This window comes from Neoarius graeffei, chromosome 8, assembly GCF_027579695.1.
Source record: "Neoarius graeffei isolate fNeoGra1 chromosome 8, fNeoGra1.pri, whole genome shotgun sequence".
NCBI classification, from domain to species: domain Eukaryota; kingdom Metazoa; phylum Chordata; class Actinopteri; order Siluriformes; family Ariidae; genus Neoarius; species Neoarius graeffei.
Window position 1 is genome coordinate 68,111,673 of NC_083576.1, and position 24,870 is coordinate 68,136,542.

The 24,870-nt window shown below is 40.5% G+C and overlaps 1 protein-coding gene and 1 pseudogene across 3 annotated transcripts in view; one reads left to right on the forward strand and one right to left on the reverse strand.

Annotated features, from left to right (window-relative positions):
- Positions 1-18,793, forward strand: part of scyl1 (SCY1-like, kinase-like 1) — a 37,881-nt gene extending 19,088 nt beyond the window's left edge. For 2 of the 3 annotated variants that reach the window (XM_060928077.1, XM_060928079.1), the window contains exons 6-18: positions 199-354; positions 644-802; positions 3,201-3,308; positions 3,421-3,534; positions 3,825-3,980; positions 9,520-9,708; positions 9,814-9,889; positions 10,025-10,213; positions 10,376-10,509; positions 14,265-14,345; positions 15,165-15,536; positions 15,637-15,715; positions 17,774-18,793. In XM_060928077.1, the coding sequence (XP_060784060.1) occupies positions 199-354; positions 644-802; positions 3,201-3,308; positions 3,421-3,534; positions 3,825-3,980; positions 9,520-9,708; positions 9,814-9,889; positions 10,025-10,213; positions 10,376-10,509; positions 14,265-14,345; positions 15,165-15,536; positions 15,637-15,715; positions 17,774-17,898 (1,938 nt within the window). In that variant the 3' untranslated portion in view covers positions 17,899-18,793. The remainder of the gene's footprint in view (positions 1-198; positions 355-643; positions 803-3,200; positions 3,309-3,420; positions 3,535-3,824; positions 3,981-9,519; positions 9,709-9,813; positions 9,890-10,024; positions 10,214-10,375; positions 10,510-14,264; positions 14,346-15,164; positions 15,537-15,636; positions 15,716-17,773) is intronic. The other variant, XM_060928078.1, reaches the window with a different exon arrangement.
- Positions 18,794-21,651: 2,858 nt separating this feature from the next.
- On the reverse strand, positions 21,652-24,840 carry LOC132890822 (phospholipase A and acyltransferase 3-like; annotated as a pseudogene).
- Positions 24,841-24,870: the final 30 nt, after the last annotated feature.

The following is a 24,870-nucleotide window of genomic DNA, read 5'->3' on the forward strand; positions in this document are numbered from 1 at the left end:
GCAAGAGTGACTGAAAGGGAGATTGTCTGTGCTAGAGTCTTTCTTGCAGAAACCCAGAGTAAAGTTATTAGTGACAGAGAAGGGAGGAAAAAGTTTAATTCTCTACCTTCAATATGATGATTATGTATATAATGAAATTATGCGCAAGAATAGCACCTTGTTTTTGTTTTTCACATGTGCAAATTTTCTGTTTGGTAGATCCCAAAGCAGTTAGTGCCACATTACTGTGAGCTGGTAGGAGCAAACCCAAAGGCTCGGCCCAACCCGGCCCGCTTCCTGCAGAACTGTCGTGCTCCTGGAGGCTTTCTCAGCAACAGTTTTGTGGAGAGTAACCTGTTTCTGGAGCAGATCCAGGTAGATCCATACCACAGTATACATGTTGCATCCTTCCCAATTACTTTACAACTAGATTTATGTCAGCAAGCTAACACTGTATTCCTGATTAAGGGTAAAACCGAGGTGATTTTGGCCTTAGCTTAAGGCTAGCTTGCTGAGTCATTAATCTCCGATGTATTAGCTGTTTGCTTTTTAAGTTCATTTCTTTCAGTTACTATTGCTAAAGGTTGGAGATGATTTTGTGCTGACGTTTTGTTGTGGATTTCCTTTTATTTTAATTTAAAGTATGATCTGTCTGTGTGTTCAGATTAAGGAGCCAGCAGAGAAGCAACAGTTTTTCCAGGACTTGAGTGACAATCTTGATTCTTTCCCTGAAGATTTCTGCAAGCATAAAGTCCTGCCTCAGCTCCTCACAGCCTTCGAGTTTGGCAATGCTGGTGCTGTCGTCTTAACACCACTTTTTAAGGTACTTTTAGACATGTTTATGCTGATTGTGTGTGAATTCAGGACATATTTTGCTTTTGGGTTTTCAGTCAGACAAAGTTTTGTGTGTTTGAGAAATGAAAGCTATGTAATTTACTAATTAGTATTGTAATATTGGCCTTTGCAGTACTGAAATCTCAGTTGCAGTGAGCAGTTCTCTTTGGATGGATGAAGACATGCATGATGTAGTAATGCTGAAAATGCTTGATGATTAATGGTTTGATACAGCAGGAATAGGAAACCTAAAAAGGGTATTTATTTTAATATTAAATGTAACCCCTCCTGAAAAATGACCTTTTGAGGCCTTCTTTGATTACAACCATGCCTCCAAGTGCTGCTCTGGGCGGTGATTGGGCATCAATTGCATTTCAGTATAAAGGCCAATTTATGCTGACAACCCAGTCCTTGCAGATGGCATCTGCGTAGCCCCCCCCCCCCCCCCCCCCCTTCGCAGACGCTCTGCGCGCACCTCCCAAAAATTGTGACCACCGCAGACACCGTCGCAGACAAGAGGGCTCTGATTGGTCCACTCTACATCCGCTGTACACGCACTTCCGCTTCCCTACTTTCCCGGTTTGTTTTGTTTTCACGACCGCCATTTTTAAAAACACGAGCGAAGATGGAGCAGCACGAAGAGCGGTTGATCGAGGAAGTGAGGAAGTACGTACATCTATACGACTCCAGTTCTAGTCATTATAAGTAACCGGAGGATAAACACTCTACTAACCACACCCACCAACTACTCCTAGCGATTTCGCAACTTCGTGCCCCCTTGCGTTGTGGCGGTGAATAACATCGCGCATGCCTATTACTCCCCGCTCAACGATAAATTACAACTGTCTGCGAAAAGCTATCTGCGAAAGCCTTGTCGCAAGAGCATGCAGAGGCCCACTACTACAACCCTCAGATGAAAGTGAATAGGCCATTTGCAGGAATTGGTCACGTGTCAATTTTCCCCATTGCAACAAGCCCATGGTGGGCAAGCTAACTTGACATTCCTTGACAACCACAAGAGTTTGACTGGCGATGTGAAGCAATCCATTTCTATAATAGCTGTTTTTACCTTTTCTACTGTCTTCTTTTTTGACCCGAATTTTCATGTGTACTTGGAAAAAGTTTGTGGTTTTAACTTCTGTCGTAAGTTGAAGCGAATCATTGGCCGTAAAAGAGTGTTTTTTGGACTCAAGTTGGTCACCGCCAAAAGAAATTCACATGCGAAATGGTGGATTTCTCAGGTATGTTTATAACTTATAATTTCTCCTTTTCTACCTTTATCATTCGCTTACTGTAGTTTGCACCCTGTCCAGGTTTTTTGACCATGAGATCCTGTACTTTCGGCGGCGACCAACTTGAGTCCAAAAAAACTCTTTTACGGCCAATGATTCGCTTTAACTTACGACAGAAGTTAAAATGACAAACTTTTTCCAAGTATGCACGAAAATTCGTGTAAAAAAAAAAAAAAGACAGCAGAAAAGGTAAAAACAACTATTATAGAAATGGATTGCTTCGCATCGCCAGTCAAACTCTTATGGTTGTCAAGGAATGTCAAGTTAGCTTGCCCACCATAGGCTTGTTGCTATGGGGAAAATTGACACGTGACCAATTCCTGCAAATGGCCTATTGTAATGCTATGGGGTATTACATTCACTTCAGATGCAAAGTCAATGTTTTTAATTCGTTAAAAAAGCAATCCATTTTGTTTTCAGTGAAGAAATAAAATGGGGTAAGAGTGAAGGGTGGTCTTTTAGAGTGGCATGTTGTCCTTGTGGGCGGCACGGTGGTGTAGTGGTTAGCGCTGTCGCCTCACAGCAAGAAGGTCCGGGTTCGAGCCCCGTGGCCGGCGAGGGCCTTTCTGTGTGGAGTTTGCATGTTCTCCCCGTGTCCGCGTGGGTTTCCTCCGGGTGCTCCGGTTTCCCCCACAGTCCAAAGACATGCAGGTTAGGTTAACTGGTGACTCTAAATTGACCGTAGGTGTGAATGTGAGTGTGAATGGTTGTCTGTGTCTATGTGTCAGCCCTGTGATGACCTGGCGACTTGTCCAGGGTGTACCCCGCCTTTCGCCCGTAGTCAGCTGGGATAGGCTCCAGCTTGCCTGCGACCCTGTAGAAGGATAAAGTGGCTAGAGATAATGAGATGAGATGTTGTCCTTGTCACAAGTGAAGCAATATTGTCAGTGTATTATGTTTCTGTATTGTGTTTTCCTGTCAGTCTGATTTCCCCCCCCCCCCCCCCCCCCCCAACCTGGCACAAAATCTTTTCCATAAAGGATGCCATATGGCATGTAGTTTATAAGAATTGTACAGTGGAATGGCCCCAAGGCAGAATCCGAACTTAAAATACAGCTTTATCAATTTTTAACATTGTGTGATGTTTGGCTTCAGGTGGGAAAGTATTTATCTGCAGAAGAATACCAACAGAAGATCATCCCCGTCATAGTGAAGATGTTTTCCTCTACTGATCGTGCAATGAGGATACGGCTTCTGCAGCAGGTCACCATTCACATGCAAACTTTAGAACCCTAAATGTATGCATAAACACCCCCATTAAATCCATGTTAATAGTTTGTTTTTCCCTTCTTTTTTGTTTTGCTTTCTAACATAGATGGAGCAGTTTATTCAGTATTTAAATGAAGCAGCAGTCAATTCCCAAATCTTTCCTCATGTAGTTCACGGATTCACCGACACAAATCCAGCCATCAGAGAGCAAACAGTCAAGGTACTGGTTCACTTGGTTGTCATCATTTAGCCTTTTAGACAATCAGACTTGTAAGGAAAGCAGTAATTTTTTTCCCCTAAACTCTGTTTGAAGAAGGCGTCCGTATTGTACAGTATATTGTTCCTTGCTAGAACATGTGCTTTAACTTCTTAATTACTTATCAAGTAACATCAGGCAAACTGAAGGGAAATTACTGCTTGTTGAGAGAAAATGTTCCGTATTTTAGTTTGCAGAACCTTTATAAAGTGTTTGATCAGCTGTGAATGTCATGCTTGTTTTCCCCTCTGTAGTCTATGCTTCTGTTGGCTCCCAAGCTGAACGAAGCCAACTTGAATCAGGAGCTGTTGCGTCACTTCGCAAGGCTGCAGTCAAAAGATGATCAGGGTCCCATCCGCTGCAATACCACCGTTTGCCTGGGCAAGATCGCCCCTTATCTCAATGCTGGGGTAGCTTATTTACTTCTGTCTGTCTTACCCACATCCTCCTGACTGTACCCCAAAGCCTCTCCGTCCAAAGTCACACATGCACTGTGTGCTGGTTTTATCATCATCCAGAAAGTGTCTGTGTAGGCTTTTGTTTTATAAAAGCACATTTTTTTCCATCTTCAACCACAGACGTGTGTGTAATATATATTGCTGTATGTATATATAATATATACACCCATCAAAAGTTTGGATATGCCTAATTCAATGGCTTTTCTTTTATTATTAATTAAGACACGTCATATCTTAAAATACCGCAAGCTGGTCTAGTGGTTAGCGTGTTCGTTTCTCGATCAGGAGATCATGAGTTCTACTCATGGTCGGGTCATACCAAAGACCATCATAAAAATGGTACCTGCTGCCATCTGGCAAGGCACGCTGCAATACAGATGCGAGTGGGGAGTCAAACTCTCGCGGTTACCAGAGGACTAGCCCCCCACTGTAACCCTAGCTATGTAATAGGCGAGAGGCCGAGGGTTACGGAAACGGAGATCAGCTCCGCCCTATGCGCCACATGGCGTGGGAAGGACTTTGATATCTTAAAATAATGATGGACTGTTGTTTCTCTTTAATTAGTTGGGTGGTTTTGGATCTATTACCTGCCCCCAGATGAGGGTTTGGGTCCCTCTGGTGTGCTTTAATCACCCAAGAGAATTCATGGAAGCTAGCTGATGGATTCATGGATCACCAACCCTAAACTATGACGATGGCAGCAGACAGACAGACTTCTTGTCTTAAAGTAATGATGGACTGTCGTTTCCCTTAAATTAGTTGAGCGGTTCTTGATCTGTGGATTACTGCAGTTGTGGAATAGGGCTATTTACTGTTTCTATTATTTACTGTTTGGTCTCAAGTACATTAAGAAGGCAAGAAATTGCACTAATTAACTTTTAATGAGGCATACGTGTTAATTGAAAAGCATTCCAGGTGACTACCTTATGAAGCTGGTTAAGATGATGCCAGTAGTGTGCAAAGCGTCATCAAGGTAAACGGTGGCTACTTTGAAGAATCTAAAATTCGAAACATTTTGTTTACCAAACAATTCCATATATATTCCATGTTTTCATAGTTTTGAGTGTCTTCAGTATTGTTCTACAATGTAGAAAATAGTCAAAAGACAGAAAAACCTATGAAAGAGTTGATGTGTCCAAACTTTTGACTGGTACTGTATACAGTGGCATGCAAAAGTTTGGGCATCCTTACTGAAAATGTCTGTTACTGTGAATAGTTAAGTGAGCAGAAGATGAAACTGATCACCAAAAGGCATAAAGGTAAAGACGACACATTTCTTTTCAGCATTTTCTGCAAGATTTGTGTATTATTTTTGTTTTGTACAATTGGAGAGGGGCGGCATGGTGGTGTAGTGGTTAGCGCTGTCGCCTCACAGCAAGAAGGTCCGGGTTCGAGCCCCGTGGCCGGCGAGGGCCTTTCTGTGTGGAGTTTGCATGTTCTCCCCGTGTCCGCGTGGGTTTCCTCCGGGTGCTCCGGTTTCCCCCACAGTCCAAAGACATGCAGGTTAGGTTAACTGGTGACTCTAAATTGACTGTAGGTGTGAATGTGAGTGTGAATGGTTGTCTGTGTCTATGTGTCAGCCCTGTGATGACCTGGCGACTTGTCCAGGGTGTACCCCGCCTTTCGCCCGTAGTCAGCTGGGATAGGCTCCAGCTTGCCTGCGACCCTGTAGAACAGGATAAAGCGGCTAGAGATAATGAGATGAGATGAGATAATTGGAGAGTGAAAAAAGAAAAGGAACACCATGTGAAATTTTGGTCACCCCAATACATTTGAGTTCAAGTAACTTTTACCAAGGTTCCAGACCTTAATTAGCTTATTATGCTGTGGTTTGTTCAAATTCCTCATTAGGAAAGGTCAGATGATGCAGATTTCAAAGCTGTATAAATTCTCTGACTCCTCAAACTTGTCTCGAAAATCAACAGCCATGGGCTCCTCTAAGCAACTCCCTCGCATTCTGAATAATAAAATAATTGATGCTCACAAAGCAGGAGAAGGCTACAAGAACGTAGCAAAGTGTTTTCAGGTAGCTGTTTCCTCAGATTATAATGTTATCAAGAAATGGCAGTTAACAGAAACAGTGGAGATCAAGGTGAGGTCTGGAAGATGAAGAAAACTTTCTGAAAGAACTGCTCGTTGGATTGCTAGAAAGGCAATTAAAAACCTCTGTTTGACTGCAAAAGACCTTCAGAAAGATTTAGCAGACCCTGGAGTGGTGGTGCGCTGTTCTACTATGCAGCGACACCTGAACAAATTTGACCTTCATGGGAGAGTCATCAGAAGAAAACCGTTCCTGTGTCCTAGCCACAAAATTCAGTGTCTGAAGTTTGCAAATGAACATCTAAATAAGCCTGATGCATTTTGGAAACAAGTCCTGTGGACTGATGAAATCAAAATAGAACTTTTTGGCCACAATGTGCAAAGGTATGTTTGGAGTAAAAAGGGTGCCAAATTCCAGGAAAAGAACACCTCTCCAACTCTGAAGCATGGGTGTGGATCGATCATGCTTTGGGGTTGTGTTGCAGCCAGTGGCACAGGGCACGTTTCACTGGTCGAGGGAAGAATGGATTCAAATAAATACCAGTAAATTCTGGAAGCAAACAATCACACCATCTGTAAAAAAGTTGAAGTTAAAAAGAGGACGGGTCCTACAATAAGACGATGATCCAAAACACACCTCAAAATCTACAATGGAATACCTCAAGAGGCACAAGCTGAAGGTTTTGCCCTGGCCCTCACAGTCCCCTGACCTAAACATCATTGAAAATCTGTGGATAGATCTCAAAAGAGCAGTGCATGCAAGACAGCCCAAGATACTTGTAGAACTGGAAGCCTTTTGCAAGGACGAATGTGTGAAAATCCCCCAGGTAAGAACTGAAAGATTATTAGCTGTTTACAAGCTGTGATACTTGCCAAAGGGGGTGTTATTAGGTACTAACCATGCAAGGTGCCCAAACTTTTGCTTCGGGCCCTTTTCCTTTTTTGTCATTTTGAAAATGTAAAAGATGAAAAAAAAATTGTTTTTGCTTAAAATATAAAGGGAATGAGTCATCTTTAACTTTATGCCTTTTGGAGATCATTTCTTCAACTTGCTTAACTGTTCACAGTAACAGCAATTTTGACCGGGGTGCCCAAACTTTTTCATACCACTGTATGTGATGTGTTCAACACTGTCATTTAGGACAGGAATAGTTTTATAAAATTGCCATATAGGTCATTTTGATAGTTTTAAGAGATGTCATGCAAAACTCCAACCTGTGTAGTACAGTGTTGTTCTTGGAAGGTTACGGTTTTCTAACTTTTATAAAATCACAGTGGCTCACATGCAACATAAATACCCCTTAAGCAGCAAAGCAATCTTTGCATCAACTTTTTAAAGCAGTTCAGATCTCTCCAATGCTAACTGTTTTCTTTAGACTCTCTTGTTGCGCAAGCCAGTGTAATTGCAGAAAAATTTGGTTGACTTTAACCTTTTCTGCTCTTGTCCTCATTATCAGCAACTCTGCTCTCGGCTTATCTCGTTCTCCATCACACATCTTTTCCCCTCCTCTTCATTTATAGTCTCCCATTGTACAACCCCGATTCCAAAGAAGTTGGGACAAAGTACAAATTGTAAATAAAAACGGAATGCAATGATGTGGAAGTTTCAAAATTCCATATTTTATTCAGAATAGAACATAGATGACATATCAAATGTTTAAACTGAGAAAATGTATCATTTAAAGAGAAAAATTAGGTGATTTTAAATTTCATGACAACACCACATCTCAAAAAAGTTGGGACAAGGCCATGTTTACCACTGTGAGACATCCCCTTTTCTCTTTACAACAGTCTGTAAACGTCTGGGGACTGAGGAGACAAGTTGCTCAAGTTTAGGGATAGGAATGTTAACCCATTCTTGTCTAATGTAGGATTCTAGTTGCTCAACTCTCTTAGGTCTTTTTTGTCGTATCTTCCGTTTTATGATGCGCCAAATATTTTCTATGGGTGAAAGATCTGGACTGCAGGCTGGTCAGTTCAGTACCCGGACCCTTCTTCTACGCAGCCATGATGCTGTAATTGATGCGGTATGTGGTTTGGCATTGTCATGTTGGAAAATGCAAGGTCTTCCCTGAAAGAGACGTCGTCTGGATGGGAGCGTATGTTGCCCTAGAACCTGGATATACCTTTCAGCATTGATGGTGTCTTTCCAGATGTGTAAGCTGCCCATGCCACATGCACTAATGCAACCCCATACCATCAGAGATGCAGGCTTCTGAACTGAGCGCTGATAGCAACTTGGGTCGTCCTTCTCCTCTTTAGTCCGAATGACACGGCGTCCCTGATTTCCATGAAGAACTTCAAATTTTGATTCGTCTGACCACAGAACAGTTTTCCACTTTGCCACAGTCCATTTTAAATGAGCCTTGGCCCAGAGAAGAAGTCTGCGCTTCTGGATCATGTTTAGATACGGCTTCTTTGAACTATAGAGTTTTAGCTGGCAACGGCGGATGGCACGGTGAATTGTGTTCACAGATAATGTTCTCTGGAAATATTCCTGAGCCCATTTTGTGATTTCCAATCCAGAAGCATGCCTGTATGTGATGCAGTGCCGTCTAAGGGCCCGAAGATCACGGGCACCCAGTATGGTTTTCCGGCCTTGACCCTTACGCACAGAGATTCTTCCAGATTCTCTGAATCCTTTGATGATATTATGCACTGTAGATGATATGTTCAAACTCTTTGCAATTTTACACTGTCTAAGTCCTTTCTGATATTGCTCCACTATTTGTCGGTGCAGAATTAGGGGGATTGGTGATCCTCTTCCCATCTTTACTTCTGAGAGCCACTGCCACTCCAAGATGCTCTTTTTATACCCAGTCATGTTAATGACCTATTGCTAGTTGACCTAATGAGTTGCAATTTGGTCCTCCAGCTGTTCCCTTTTTTTTTTTAGCTTTTCCAGCCTCTTATTGCCCCTGTTCCAATTTTTTTGAGATGTGTTGCTGTCATGAAATTTCAAATGAGCCAATATTTGGCATGAAATTTCAAAATGTCTCACTTTCGACATTTGATATGTTGTCTATGTTCTATTGTGAATACAATATCAGTTTTTGAGATTTGTAAATTATTGCATTCCGTTTTTATTTACAATTTGTACTTTGTCCCAACTTTTTTGGAATCGGGGTTGTATGAGCATATGTAAATAATGGACAGGTAGGTGGGTCCACTTCTGTTATATGAAAGTTGACTGATTAGATCATACAGCCTTACTGTGTTGCAGCTTTTAGTTGCTGATTGTGGAGAAATGTATTTTCTCTGGAGCTTTTTATTTATTTATTTATTTATTTTTTTTTAATTTAGGATGCTTTTAACATTACTGGATATTTTGGACAGAATTTTCCAGATAGTTTGTAGTTATCACAAGTTTGTTCATGACTTGCCCTAATTTCAGTCCAGTGCTATTAGCGATATCATAGATTGTGTTTTCTTTATCCACATTCTGGATCAGATGCGTCAGCGGGTGTTAACGTCAGCATTCTCCCGTGCCACTAAAGACCCATTTCCCGCATCACGTGCAGCAGGAGTTCTGGGCTTTGCTGCCACACACCACTATTACAGTGTAACTGAGTGTGCCATGCGTGTCCTGCCCACGCTCTGCCCACTCACTGTGGACCCAGACAAGAACGTCCGAGACCAGGTGACCTACCTCTCATTGAGCCCAGCACTCACATTGCAATGATCTATTACACTGCAGTAGAATGGTCGAGTGACTTTTATTTATTTTTTTTCTTTTATACTATAGGCATTTAAAGCCATTAAAAGTTTCCTAAATAAACTGGAGACTGTTTCTGAAGATCCATCGAAGCTAGCTGAAATAGGTATGAGGCATCCCACCATCAACTCGTCTTTATTTATTTTTTTTCTTCCCATGTTAACGGTCATGTGCAGATAACAGCCATGACTTAGCTTTGTCTTTTCAGTAACCATGCTGGTCTGTCTTCCTTTTGTCTCAGAGAAGGACGTGAGTGCATCTGCACAAGCAAGTAGTTCAGCAGCGACGTGGGCCGGCTGGGCGGTAACAGGAGTCTCCTCTCTCACATCCAAACTCATCCGCAATGCTCCTGCAGGTACTGAGGGGGCAACAGCTGAAAACACCCCCACTGCTCAGTCTGCAGCTGCTACCAGTGCCACAAGTACAGCAGGTAAAGTACACTCAGAAATTTAAGCTATGCTTCAACTGCACTGTGTTATTTCAGTCTAGACATTTTATTTCGCAGTCATATTCTGCTCTCTGACTTAATTCACTGAATATTTTTGTCGTTCTGTTCTGCATTTCCTTTGCTTACGTGTTCTGTCTGGTCCAGAGACAAAAGCCCACACAACAACAGTTTCCTCCTCCACTACTGTTACTAACCAAACTGAGGACACGCATCCTACGGAACGGATAGAAGAGCCAGTCGGAGAACGGTGGGACGATGAAAATTGGGGAAGCCTTGAGGTGAGTGATTCAGCAGCCTTTCTCACACAGTTTGCATGTATTATAGTTTTTAGTTCTGGTTTCCATGTATGGGGTGTTTTTTTTTTAGTTGTTAGACACTTGTACATCTGCTCATTCGTGTATCAGCAACGCAATGCATAAAATCAGATATGTCGAGCTTCAGTTGCTGTTCAGGGTGACACTTTTCCAATCTTGGATGTGATAAGGATACTTTTATTTGTATAGCACTTTTCATACACAGGATGCAGCTCAAAATGCTTGGACAATTTGGCACCAAACTAGGGTTGGGAACTGAAACTTGGTTCCAAATTATAACCAAATCCAAAATGCTAGGTACTCGTACAACAAATTTGAATTTTGGTGGTAGCTCCGTGGTGAAGACATTGGACTACTGATTGGAAGGTCACAAGTTCTAACCCCAGCACTACCAAGCCAACATACAGGGAGCCAGTGCAGTGTCGCTAATACAGGAGTGATATGTAATTAGTCAGGCTAAAGGTATTTTATCTGACAGTTCCCATGTGCTTTATTCTGAATATATACTTTTACACTCGGAGGAGATACAGTGTCCCTTTATGTAAACACAATAGGTTTAAACATTCATCCCTCTTTCAATTAAGTTTCTGAATGATCAGAGGTGGGCTAATAAATGGATGGTGTATGTATGCAGAGATGGAAGACTAGAATGTGTTATCTTTTTGGGCTATTTTGCACAGGTTATTTAGAACTATGGTTCTTTTGTACATGTATGGAAATGTATGAATGTAATTTATATATATGACTGTAGGAATGGTATTAATTTTTGTGAGATATCTAGGAATGTATAGATGTTATTAGATTGGATGTATGGATAGGTATGTACAGTGGTGCTTGAAAGTTTGTGAACCCTTTAGAATTTTCTATATTTCTGCATAAATAGGACCTAAAACATCAGATTTTCACACAAGTCCTAAAAGTAGATAAAGAGAACCCAGTTAAACAAATGAAACAAACATATTATACTTGGTCATTTATTTATTGAGGAAAATGATCCAATATTACATATCTGTGAGTGGCAAAAGTATGTGAACCTTTGCTTTCAGTATCTGGTGTGACCCCCTTGTGCAGCAATAACTGCAACTAAACGTTTGCGGTAACTGTTGATCAGTCCTGCACACCGGCTTGGAGGAATTTTAGCCCGTTCCTCCGTACAGAACAGCTTCAACTCTGGGATGTTAGTGGGTTTCCTCACATGAACTGCTCGCTTCAGGTCCTTCCACAACATTTCGATTGGATTAAGGTCAGGACTTTTGACTTGGTCATTCCAAAACATTAACTTTATTCTTCTTTAACCATTCTTTGGTAGAACAACTTGTGTGCTTAGGACCGTTGTCTTGCTGCATGAACCACCTTCTCCTGAGATTCAGTTCATGGACAGATGTCCTGACATTTTCCTTTAGAATTTACTGGGATGATTCAGAATTCATTGTTACATCAATGATGGGAAGCCGTCCTGGCCCAGATGCAGCAAAACAGGCCCAAACCATGATACTACCACCATCATGTTTCACAGATAGGATAAGGTTCTTTTGCTAGAATGCAGTGTTTTCCTTTCTCCAAACATAACGCTTCTCATTTAAACCAAAAAGTTCTATTTTTGTCTCATCCAGCCACAAAGCATATTTCCAATAGCCTTCTGGCTTGTCCACGTGATCTTTAGCAAACTGCAGATGAGCAGCAATGTTCTTTTTGGAGAGCAGTGGCTTTCTCCTTGCAACCCTGCCATGCACACCATTGTTGTTCAGTGTTCTCCTGATGTTGGACTCATGAACATTAACATTAGCCAATGTGAGAGAGGCCCTCAGTTTCTTAGAAGTTACCCTGGGGTCCTTTTTGACCTCGCCGACTATTACACGCCTTGCTCTTGGAGTGATCTTTGTTGGTCGACCACTCCTGGGGAGGGTAACAATGGTCTTGATTTTCCTCCATTTGTATACAGTCTGTCTGACTGTGGATTGGTGGAGTCCAAACTCTTTAGAGATGGTTTTGTAACCTTTTCCAGCCTGATGGGCATCAACAACACTTTTTCTGAGGTCCTCAGAAATCTCCTTTGTTCGTGGTGTGATATATTTCCAAAAACATGTGTTGTGAAGATCAGACTTTGATAGATCCCTGTTCTTTAAATAAAAGAGGGTGCCCACTTACACGTGATTGTCATCCCATTGATTGAAAACACCTGACTCTAATTTCACCTTCAAATTAACTGCTAATCCTAGAGGTTCACATGCTTTTGCCACTCACAGATATGTAATATTGGATCATTTTCCTCAATAAATAAATGACCAAGTATAATATTTTTGTCTCCTTTGTTTAACTGGGTTCTCTTTATCTACTTTTAGGACTTGTGTGAAAATCTGATGATGTTTTAGGTCATATTTATGCAGAAATATAGAAAACTCTAAAGGGTTCACAAACTTTCAAGCACCACTGTATGTATGGATATTACTTGAGTGGATGTTAGGTAGGTATGTTTGTACACTACCGTTCAAAAGTTTGGGGTCACCCAGACAATTTTGTGTTTTCCATGAAAAGTCACACTTTTATTTACCACCATAAGTTGTAAAATGAATAGAAAATATAGTCAAGACATTTTTCTGGCCATTTTGAGCATTTAATCGACCCCACAAATGTGAGGCTCCAGAAAGTCAATCTGCTCAAAGGAAGGTCAGTTTTATAGCTTCTCTAAAGAGCTCAACTGTTTTCAGCTGTGCTAACATGATTGTACAAGGGTTTTCTAATCATCCATTAGCCTTCTGAGGCAATGAGCAAACACATTGTACCATTAGAACACTGGAGTGAGAGTTGCTGGAAATGGGCCTCTATACACCTATGGAGATATTGCACCAAAAACCACACATTTGCAGCTAGAATAGTCATTTACCACATTAGCAATGTATAGAGTGGATTTCTGATTAGTTTAAAGTGATCTTCATTGAAAAGAACAGTGATTTTCTTTCAAAAATAAGGACATTTCAAAGTGACCCCAAACTTTTGAACGTGTGTGTGTGTGTGTGTGTGTGTGTGAATAGCTTTGTATGTATGAATGTATTAATGGTGCTTGTTTGGATGTTTGTATGTATCAATGTTAGGATTTTTAATTTGCACAGTTCACCTGGAGCAAAAATGCCGGATTGCACATATGTTCTTTTAGTTAATTAGATGTGTGTTTGTGTCCCTTTCTTGATGCAGCAATGTTCCCTGACTCTAAGCTAAATGTCTCCCTAGGGAGACCAATAAAGTTACGTTACTTTACTTTACTCTCTTTTCCTTGTTTTTTGTTAAGTCTGTTGTGCATTCTGAGATGCTTTTCTGTTCACCAGGGTTGTAAAGAGTGGTTGTTTGAGTCATTATAGCTTTCTTATCCGTTAGAACTATGTCTTCTGACCTATCATTAACGAAGTGTTTCCACCCACAGAACTGCTACTTATTGCATGTTTTTGTTGCGCATTAAAATCCCAGATCATTGGTTTTCAAAGTCAAACTGGACTGATGCTAGCAACCATGCCACAGTCAAAGTTTCCAAGATCTCCCCGGCCCCATTCTGATGTTTGATGTGAACAGTAACTGAAGCACTTGACTTGTATCTGTATGACTTTATGCATTGCTCTGCGGATTGGCTGTCTGAATAATTGTTCAAAGTTGCACGTATAATGGCTTTCCTAATAAAGTAGACACTAGACGTATTTCATCTGTTTCCCTGTGCTGTGTGCTCTTAGGACCCTGAGAAAGCACAGACAGACCCAGATGACTGGAACTCTGATTGGTCCACTATGTCTTCAACACAGAAAAAGAGCAGTGTATGTACATACTGAATTTTTGTGTGACCATAGGAGGTATTTAAAATGAGACGGCCTTCCGATTTCATAAAATCGGTGAAATTTAGTTCCCTCTGAAATTTAGTCATTGTGATATGTTTATTTCTGTAATATCTCACAAAGTATCAGGCCATTCTGTGGCTGGGAAGTTATTTAATTTGAGGGGATTCCCAAGCAAATGATATGCATGAAATCGCTCGCTTTGTGCAGTCAGGCAGACAGAAGAAGTCCATGTGCGCATGCGCAGGTTTTCCTTTGACCGTGCACTGACGGTTACATTGTTCTGTCACTAAACAAACAGCTGATCACACCGAGGTGCTCGCTGACCACTGATATTTATTAGTTTGGTCCTGCGTTTCCTTTTCTTCGCAGAATAACGCCTTTTCTCACTTTCCATTACTGTAGTCGGTCTTTCATGTTTCATTTGCACAATCACGTCCTGCATTTTATTCTCCTGTTTTGAATTTGTATACCACTATGCCTTAGGCGAACGGGGAAAGCCCACCACGTGATGCATGACACAGTATTTTGAATTGGGTCATGTTGAAGCAGGCAAAAATAGCGGAGAATCTAGGGCCACATGGCTCTAAATTCATTAATTGTTCTATTTTTAAAAACCTAATAAAATTAGAAGTCTGTGATTTTGAATTCAGTAGCTTTCGGTCCACTAAACAAAAATAATTAGGTGTCAGGGGAAAATTCTTTTTATGACCTACACTTGAAAAAAGTCAGATGTGGAGATTTAAATTTAGGTTTTTATTTATTTATTTTATTTATTTTTATTTTTTACAAACAATGCAGGGAGGCCGGCCTTCCTCGGTTTCCATGAAAAAGCAAAGCTCTGATTGGAGCAGCTCTGGCTGGGACGCTGATGATAGCTGGTCCAATGAGAAGGATACAGACGGTCAGGGTCAGAGTTCACCAGCAGATGAGGGATGGGGCAACGACTGGGAAGATGATGGGGTACTAGCAGAGAGCTTTGCCCCAACACCACGGAACACTGCTTCATCTGGTTCTTCAGCCTTTCCCCCTAAAAGTTCTAGTTCTACCTCTGGACAGGAAGGTTTGCGACTGGCTAGTGAATATAACTGGGACAGTTCAGGTGCGAAAGGGACAACATCTGACCTGTTCTCCGGCATGTCCCAGAGAGCCGGCTCTGCCTCAGCTGCTATGGTGAGGAGATTATGAAAGAAAGAAATTTTGGAGAAATGAAGGCAAGATACATTATGGGAAATGAAAAGTGATGAATATGGTGTGTGTGGTTTCTTTCTAGAAGACTGATGATGGATGGGGAGCAAATGCTGGAGGTGACTGGGGAACAGAGAACTGGGAGTCCTTGGATGGTGATCAGGGTTAGTTTCATTATTAGTGCTGTTAGGCCTGGGAGATGAAATGATGGCGATGTGTATCTTTTGTTAGACACTTCAATAGCAATAAGAAAATTGTTCGATGAAATGTTTTTTTTGATAGTTTCACTTAAATGCATTAAATGCAAACCACCAGAAACGCACACAACGAATACGCAAAGTTCAGTTGCATAAAGAACCCCAAGCGTGCTCCCTCCCTGGCTCATAAACAATCTATTATATCCCTTGATAATGGAGCTTGTTACAAGTGACGGGCAAACAGCCAGTCAGTTAACACACTGCAAAAAAATGGCCTTTCAAAAATAAGAAATAAAAGATTAAAACAAAGCATATTTGCTTGAATCAGGTGAAAAAAATCTGCCAATGGAACTAGTCAAATTTGACTTGGTAAGATTTCTTAAAGTAAGATGAAAAATCTAACCTGTTTTTAGATGAAATAATTCCAAAATAAGATTGGGGAACTACTTATGCAAGATCTGATTAACTCAAAATAATCTAAATAGTTCTTATAACAAGATCGTACTTCTTACATTTAGCCATTCAAGTCATTTTTATTTATTTCATTTTAAGGGTATTTCACTTAAATTCATGACAAAGTCTTAGCAGTAAAAACTGAATTTAAGATAAATATACTAATATTAGGATTAAATTCTACAACTAAGCATTGCTAGCTTAAAAGATTCTCCTTTTGTGACCTGTAATTAGTAAAATACTCTAGATATGAGACCAGAGACTATCTTGAATCAAGTTGACGACACGTGTAGCATTGCAACAAGTTTTTTTTTTTTTTTTTTTTTTTCCCCATTTCAACATTCAAACATGAAAACATCTCTTAAGATTCCGCTTCCCCAGGACCTCAGGCACCAAAAAAAAAAAAATAATAATTTAAAAAAAGTTTACGCATTTTGACTTGCAGTGCTTACACAACGCCAAAGCAACAGTGCATTTTGGGGGCAAGATTCAAAGATTTCAGTAAAGTTAATTTATTCCCAAAACAAGCATACTTTGTTTTGTTTTGTTTTTTCTTGAAACAAGATGAACCGCATTTGACAAATGTCCAAAATGTACTTACTTGTTTTTAAAAAAAAAACTTGTTTTATTTTCAAAGGTGCTCCAAATAAGACTTTTTCAAGACATTTTGTCTATACAAGATTTTCAAGATGGACTGTCTAAAAACTAGCCTTTCTAGCTAAATGAGGTTTTGCTTGTTGGGCAGTTATGTCTTATAATAAGGGTGGCTAGATGTTTTGACTTGAAAATAGACAAATAAACTTCCTAAGATTTTTATTTTTTGCAGTGCAGGTGTATTGTTTGGTTGGACCATCGACATGTGACACATTTATAAAAACATCATCGAGTGAGAAAATGAGCAGTGTTTCCCACAGTTCTGAAATATACTCGTGGTAGTCGCTGACAGAAAGGGCTGGCATTGAATGCGTTGACTGGACTCGAGCACGCCATATTATGTTAAAGCTGACAGTGGTATTTTATATGCATACTAATTAAGATTGTCTACAGCATGAAAGCCCTCTGTTCATATGGTTGGTTATATGGCCAGTCGTTCCAGCACAACATAGTTCCTTTTAACAATAAAGTACATTGTGATAATTGGAACCATCAGATTTACATGTTGTTGACTGATCCTGACATTACTGGCAGTGATGTAAATGATATAGCGATATTCCTGCATTGGATTTGCATAGCACAACTGCAGAGCTTTGAAAAGAAATACAGACAGCTTAGTCATTGAGACCATGACAACTGGAGAGTGTTCTAAGATTACAGCCACTGTTACATATACAGATTTTAATATTCGAATTATAGCGAAACCTCTAGCTTGAGCGCCCCTGAAAGCAATAAAAACAAGTGTCAGGAGGTTTCAAAGCAAAACATAATTAATGAATTTTTTTAAAGAACAGTTCTACTCAGTATATGAATGTCAACATAAAATATTATTAAAATCTAATCTACCCAGAGTCTGTTTGTGGTATTATGTACCATTTTTGGTTTTTGAAGACAAGTGTTGTCTGTATTCTATTTTAGGTCTTAGTAAGGCTGAATTAGCCAAGAAGAAGCGTGAGGAAAGAAGGAAAGAATTGGAAGCCAAACGAGCAGAGAGAAAGGCAGCTAAAGGTCCTCTTAAACTAGGTGCACGCAAACTGGACTGAGAGAGAACCGTCCTGGAACAGAGGCGAGTCGGGTCTGAGAATCGTGGTGGACCAGCAGCTGAACAGACACTGAGGGGAAATTTGGTCAGTGCTTGTTCTTATGAGGCACCATTTCATGATGCCCCATTGGTGGAATGAAAATTATCAGAGCTGTGTCTTCATTGGCTGTTGAATGGGGTGGAGTGAAAGAGCGACATCATACTGTTCACCCAGTAACTTAGATACATCTGAGTAATGGACCACACACCCTAAACTCATGACTTTTACATTATCTCCTGATATTAGAATAGAGGAATGGTTCTTTTCTACAGTATCAGTACATCACTTGTGCATGGACACCTTTGTTGTTAAATGGCACTGGGAGTTTAACACTTTTTTATATTAAAAAATGTGCTCTTCATCTTGGATAATGTAGTATGTGTGTATGTTGAATATACACTTCATACTGTATTCTCATGCCCCTTAATGAACAGTAATGATCTTTGACCAAGACTGAAAGGTTATGTGCGTGTGTGTAGCAATCACATTCCTGTCACGCTCCCAGGTGGACTTATATAATTCCAGTGCATGTATGAACAAGATGTTAGAAAACAACATACCTATGATACCTGCTGTGATGGGGCCTATGACGATGTGAGGAGGAGGGTACTTACTGTTTTTATTGTGCCTTTTTCATTTCCTTTCAGTCTGGGCTGGGATGTGTGGAAAATATTGAACAATGTGTTTTTTGTTTGTTTTCGGTTTTTTATTTTATGAGATGATTTCAGTCTGAATGTTTGTTAGTTTGCTGATCAGGTGCAATATCTATAGAAGGACAAATTCTGTATTACATACATGCATTACAACCTTAAGAAATATTAATAAAATCCTAAGGGAGCTTGTCTCTCTTCTCCCAGTTTGACTCTTGCTCAAATTCAGTATGTTTTACAGCCAGACATTCACTAAGCATCGACAAATGTCTCGTTCGTCGGCTGAGAGGCACGTGAAGGACACACGATTTTTTTTTTTTTTAAACAACATAAATACAGGAATGGTCTGCTTGCTTACAGATGTGGTCATAAGTTTACATATGCTCATCATGGATATGAATGTCATACAATATTGGGCTTTCAATTATTATTTTTTAACTGTTCTTTTTCTTGGGAAGAGCGATTTGTACAATATGCATCTATAATGGGGAGGAAAAAAAGGACTTCGGTGCAAAATTTATTTATTTTGTGTTTTCTAAAATCAACATGCGGCCAAAATTATACATACTGGGTCAAAAATACACACAGCACATGTTGTAATATTTGGTTAAATGTCCTGTAGCAAGTTTCACCTTGACCAGATGCTTGTGGTCGTCATCAACAAACTTCTGGCAGAATTCTGATTGGATATTTGACCACTCTTCTTGGTAAAATTTGGTTAAATTTCTTGGTTTCCTGGCTTGGACCTGACTTTGAAGACCCATATTTTTAATAGGGTTGAGGTAAAGACTTTGGGAAGGTCATTCCAGTAGCTTACTGCTAGTCTTCTTTCTTGTGGCAGCCTCTCAATCCATGGTGATGGAAAACTCACTTGACTGTAGACAGCAATGCTGCTGTTCCATGATCTTCCAGTCCATGGCAGGCCTGTTCCTTGCTGGTTCTTGGGTTGCTTCTGACTATCCAAATCAATTTGGACAATTTGTCAATTTGTGACATGCTTTGTGTTTTTATTCACTGAGAAAAGCGATGTGTTTAGCTGGCTAGAACCTCATTTGTGCTATAACGCCCATTGTTGACTAGTAATCTGTGTCAGTACTGCGCATGCGTTATCTAGCCGCGTTAGAGTTACACTTCATAAAAGTGAAGTCTGTTGATTTCACACGTTTTCTTGCCAGTGAAAATCACATGGTTCGATTAGTATAAAATTAATAGAGTAAAAAGTGCAATTTCTTAGCTTCTGTTTAGATTAATAGAATTACAACTGAATAGAAGTTTCAGTAACACTTTTGCATTGTTTGATAGTAGTATGAATACATACATGTATAAATCATATTAAGAATAATTTACATTGACTCAAGTTTTAACTCAAGTGCCTCATTTAAAATATGTTGTCTTTTTAGTTCTGATAGTCACAGTTTACTAAGTATTTCAGTTTCACAAGATCTCATTTTCTTTTGTTGTAATTTTGAAGAAGCTCTTCTTAGGGTTTCCGTTTTGTTCTTGAAGTCAAGACTCCTGGAGAATTTTAAAGATGGTCTCAACCTTCACAATAACTGAATATTCAAGAATTTGCTACATATTAGAAGTTGACCCATGATTGACCTATAAAACTTGAAAATAGGTCAAATTATTCATTAGAGGGGCTATACTTAATTTTGTTTTTCATATATTACCCACCTAAATCATGAGTTCAAGATAATGCTGTAAACATTTTATTTAATCTGAGATGCAAATGTTGCATTCTGGATCACTCAGCACTATTTTACATCTATATTTTAAAAATTTTCTTGGAGTGTATTCCAAGAAAATGCATCATGGTGATGGCATTGCTTATGCTTTGAGTCTGCCTTCTACTCTTTTTTTTTTTTTTTCCCCCAAAATGCCCCCCACTCCAAAAATTGACAGGGCTGGACAGTGCATTATCAATGATTTCAGATATCACAGTTACATGCACTCTCGACATAATGTGGCTAAAATATGCTGTAATATATTCTACTCAGGCGGCATGGTGGTGTAGTGGTTAGCGCTGTCGCCTCACAGCAAGAAGGTCTGGGTTCGAGCCCCGTGGCCAGCGAGGGCCTTTCTGTGTGGAGTTTGCATGTTCTCCCCGTGTCCGCGTGGGTTTCCTCCGGGTGCTCCGGTTTCCCCCACAGTCCAAAGACATGCAGGTTAGGTTAACTGGTGACTCTAAATTGACCGTAGGTGTGAATGGTTGTGTGTCTATGTGTCAGCCCTGTGATGACCTGGCGACTTGTCCAGGGTGAACCCTGCCTTTCGCCCGTAGTCAGCTGGGATAGGCTCCAGCTTGCCTGCGACCCTGTAGAACAGGATAAAGTGGCTAGAGATGATATGAGATTCTACTCAGCTACTTCATTTAAAAAACTGTACAGCATTCTTTCTCATCTCATTATCTCTAGCCGCTTTATCCTGTTCTACAGGGTCGCAGGCAAGCTGGAGCCTATCCCAGCTGACTACGGGCGAAAGGCGGGGTACACCCTGGACAAGTCGCCAGGTCATCACAGGGCTGACACATAGACACAGACAACCATTCACATTCACGGTCAATTTAGAGTCACCAGTTAACCTAACCTGCATGTCTTTTGGACTGTGGGGGAAACCGGAGCACCCGGAGGAAACCCACACAGAGAACATGCAAACTCCACACAGAAAGGCCCTCGCCGGCCACGGGGCTCGAACCCGGACCTTCTTGCTGTGAGGCGACAGCGCTAACCACTACACCACCGTGCCGCCACAGCATTCTTTAAGTACTTTTTAAATCTATTAATTCTAGTGCCCTTAAGTTTGAGCATTTTTGGAAAAGTTGCTAGATTTGCCTAATAATGGAACCATAGAATGATGGTGAAATTCTCCTTTTTTAAATTTATTATGCCAAAATTATTATTAGTACAACTTTTATTAGTTAATTTCAGTTTTATAAAATGGCTAAAATAACGTGGTCACTACTCCTTTCTAGATTTACAGTCCTCACTCTGACCCCTCTTTGGTCTGTTCCTGACCAAAAGACTGTTTGTAACAGTTGTGTTTCTAGATCTGACCTCTAGACTTCTCTTGGTAGTAAGTTTTATTAGATATTGATCATGCTTGGAGCCCCGCTCTGTATCTTGCGTTACATTCTTGAACGACAATATTAAACTCCATTTTAACTTTTGTATACCAGAATAGACCTTTATTGATAGTTATTGATTTCCTGAATTAGATCCTATTAGTGGTTGTTTTTTTACTGCATAGATTTAGGTCCAGTTTGAAGGCCTGCTGGTGTTTGTCTTTACAGCTGCTCCCCATCTGAGGTTTCGCTGTTCCTGCTTCTTCTCTTTGTTGCCTGAGCCAAAAATGGTCCACACACCTAATCCTGCACCAATTGTGGCAACACTCATTCCTATTCCCCAGTTCACAGCTTTCCGCACCTGCAAATACCACAAAAATAATGTGAATGTATCCAAGTTCAAATAATCATAACAGCTTATTTATTTGACATTTTAAATAAGACCATGACATACATATATATCTCAGTCAAGATATGTGACCTAAAATACATAAGTTTGAGCTCGTACCTGCCGAGATTCTGCCTTCCCATATCTCGACTTTGCTACAAAAAGCTCACAATTCTTTCTGAACACGTAGTAAGGTAGCTCCTGTCCCAAAAGGCTGTGTGCTTCCTGAAGGATCACGTGGATAGGATGTGGATCATGTTTCATCCAGTAGATTGTTAATGGTGTACTTGTCGCTGCCAACCACATCCCAGAGCTGCTCTTTCTTCACCACTGCTTTATCATACAGCACAGACGTCATGCTGGAGGAACCAGCTTGGGCGTGCTCAGCTACGGTGTGAACACAGGGACAATATGAACTGTGTCTCTTAATAGAAAATTGATATAATACTGGCGTTTATGCACAAAGGATATTACATGTGCATGGTCTCCCCGTGTCTGTGTGGGTTTCCTCCCACAGTCCAAAGATATGCAGGTTAGGTTAATTGGTGGCTCTAAATTGAGTTATGGTGAATGGTTGGTTGTGTCCCTGTGTGCGTCAGCCCTGCAATGAGCTGGTGACTTGTCCAGGGTGTACCCTGCTTCTTGCCTATGGTCAGCTGGGATAGGCTCTAGCTCACCCTGCACAAGATAAGCGGTTACAGATCAAACAAGCAAACATTATAAAGTGTGGTGAAGTATTTTCTTTATAGGTGTATCAAGAGACTCTCAGGGTGGTGCCAGGTGAATGATGTAACCATCTCCAACATAGATGCCCCAGTGCTCGTATTTCCCACGGAAGATTTCTATCAAGTCCCCCAGGTGTGGTTTCTCCTCAAACTGAGACACGAACAATTTCAGTTCAGTATTCAATTCTGCCTTCATTCACTTCATATTCGCTGTTCAAGTGCTTTTGGAATATAGTTCAACATTGTTACGTCACAAAAGTTACATGGTTTATATTTCTATATTATAACGGTGGAGAAAAGGGAAAACAACTTAAATCTACAGATCATTTTAGGTTTATACACCTGGCCTGATGCCATCGTGATCAGAGAAGAGTTTATGTTGGTAAATAAATGCTTGGTTGTACTTTTGGTTTCGTTTCACCCCCTGTTGGGAAAAAAAATGTGAGGGAATTAAATGTCAAACAAGTAGACTACTGTATTATTATTATTATTATTATTATTATACAGGAGTTCAATTTTATTAGCTGCATGTATATGCTAATAATAAAATGTTGTTGGTAACTAAAGCAGATGAATCAGAAACGGCTTCAAACATCAGAAATGGACACCACTGCTGATTAGATTCAGCCGCTAACAGACAGTAAATGATGTGGCACACTGACGGAAGTTTGTAATCAAGTGCCTCGATGTTCCGAGCTGATAAAATATATATATATTAAAGCACTTACCATGACACTGTTATTTCTCTGTAATGGAGTCTGTGTTTACGTCAGAGAGAGAAAATGAGCAGCACTTTTAAATGTCAGAGATCAGCTGCCAGCCACAAAAAACAAAGGAGGGCCTTACTTTTGACAAATCGGACATCTGATCTGTTCTCTGGCTTACCCAGTGATGAGGAGAAGGGATGGAGAAACGAAAGCAACGTTTACAGGAAATGAAAAGGACTTGCATTGCTTGAATTTGCACTTCACAATCACAGAGCTTTGAGAAGAAATACAGACAGTTGAGTCATTTTACTAAGGCATTCAAATGTCACTTAACGGTGCAGGTGATTTTACTTCTCATGAAATCTTGTGTATTTCATTTGCACTTATTTTACAGTTTCAATTTTAATTCAGCTGAAATGACAATTTGTCTAATGACGAAACCAATGCAGAAAAATACATTACTGCAGGCTGGTGTCAAAACTATAAATAATAACCTGCTAAATAATGAGTGATCTTGTCTGAAAGAGAAGGTATATTACACTTATGTTAGACTTAGAGAGGAGACTTGGGACAGGAGACTTGAGCATTTTTGGAAAAGTTGCTAGATTTGCCTAATAATGGAACCATAGAATGATGGTAAATTCTCATATCATCTCATTATCTGTAGCTGCTTTATCCTGTTCTACAGGGTCGCAGGCAAGCTGGAGCCTATCCCAGCTGACTACTGGTGAAAGGCGGGGTACACCCTGGACAAGTCGCCAGGTCATCACAGGGCTGACACATAGACACAGACAACCATTCACACTCACATTCACACCTACGCTCAATTTAGAGTCACCAGTTAACCTAACCTGCATGTCTTTGGACTGTGGGGGAAACCGGAGCACCCGGAAGAAACCCACGCGGACACGGGGAGAACATGCAAACTCCACACAGAAAGGCCCTCGCCAGCCACGGGGCTCGAACCCGGACCTTCTCGCTGTGAGGCGACAGCGCTAACCACTACACCACCATGCCGCCCTGGTAAATTCTCATTTTTTTAATGTATTATACCAAAATTATTACTAGCACAACTTTGATATTAGTGAATTTTCAGTTTTATAAAATGGCTAAAATAACGTGGTCACTACTATTTCTAGATTTACAGTCCTCACTCTGACCCCTCTTTGGTCTGTTCCTGATCTCACGCTAGACAGATTGAAGGGCCACTGAAACTGGAAGGGCAAGTAGATTTCTAATCTAGCTATCCTTCTGGTCAATGACAAAAACTGACTTATTTCTACCCCTGTAGTTGTAGTCAGTCATGGTCACTAACAGGAAGTTAAAAGACCTTGGCTACTTAAGACCTTCTGGAACTTTTCAGCATCACTGAATTTAATAATCAAAGTTGGTGTAGGTA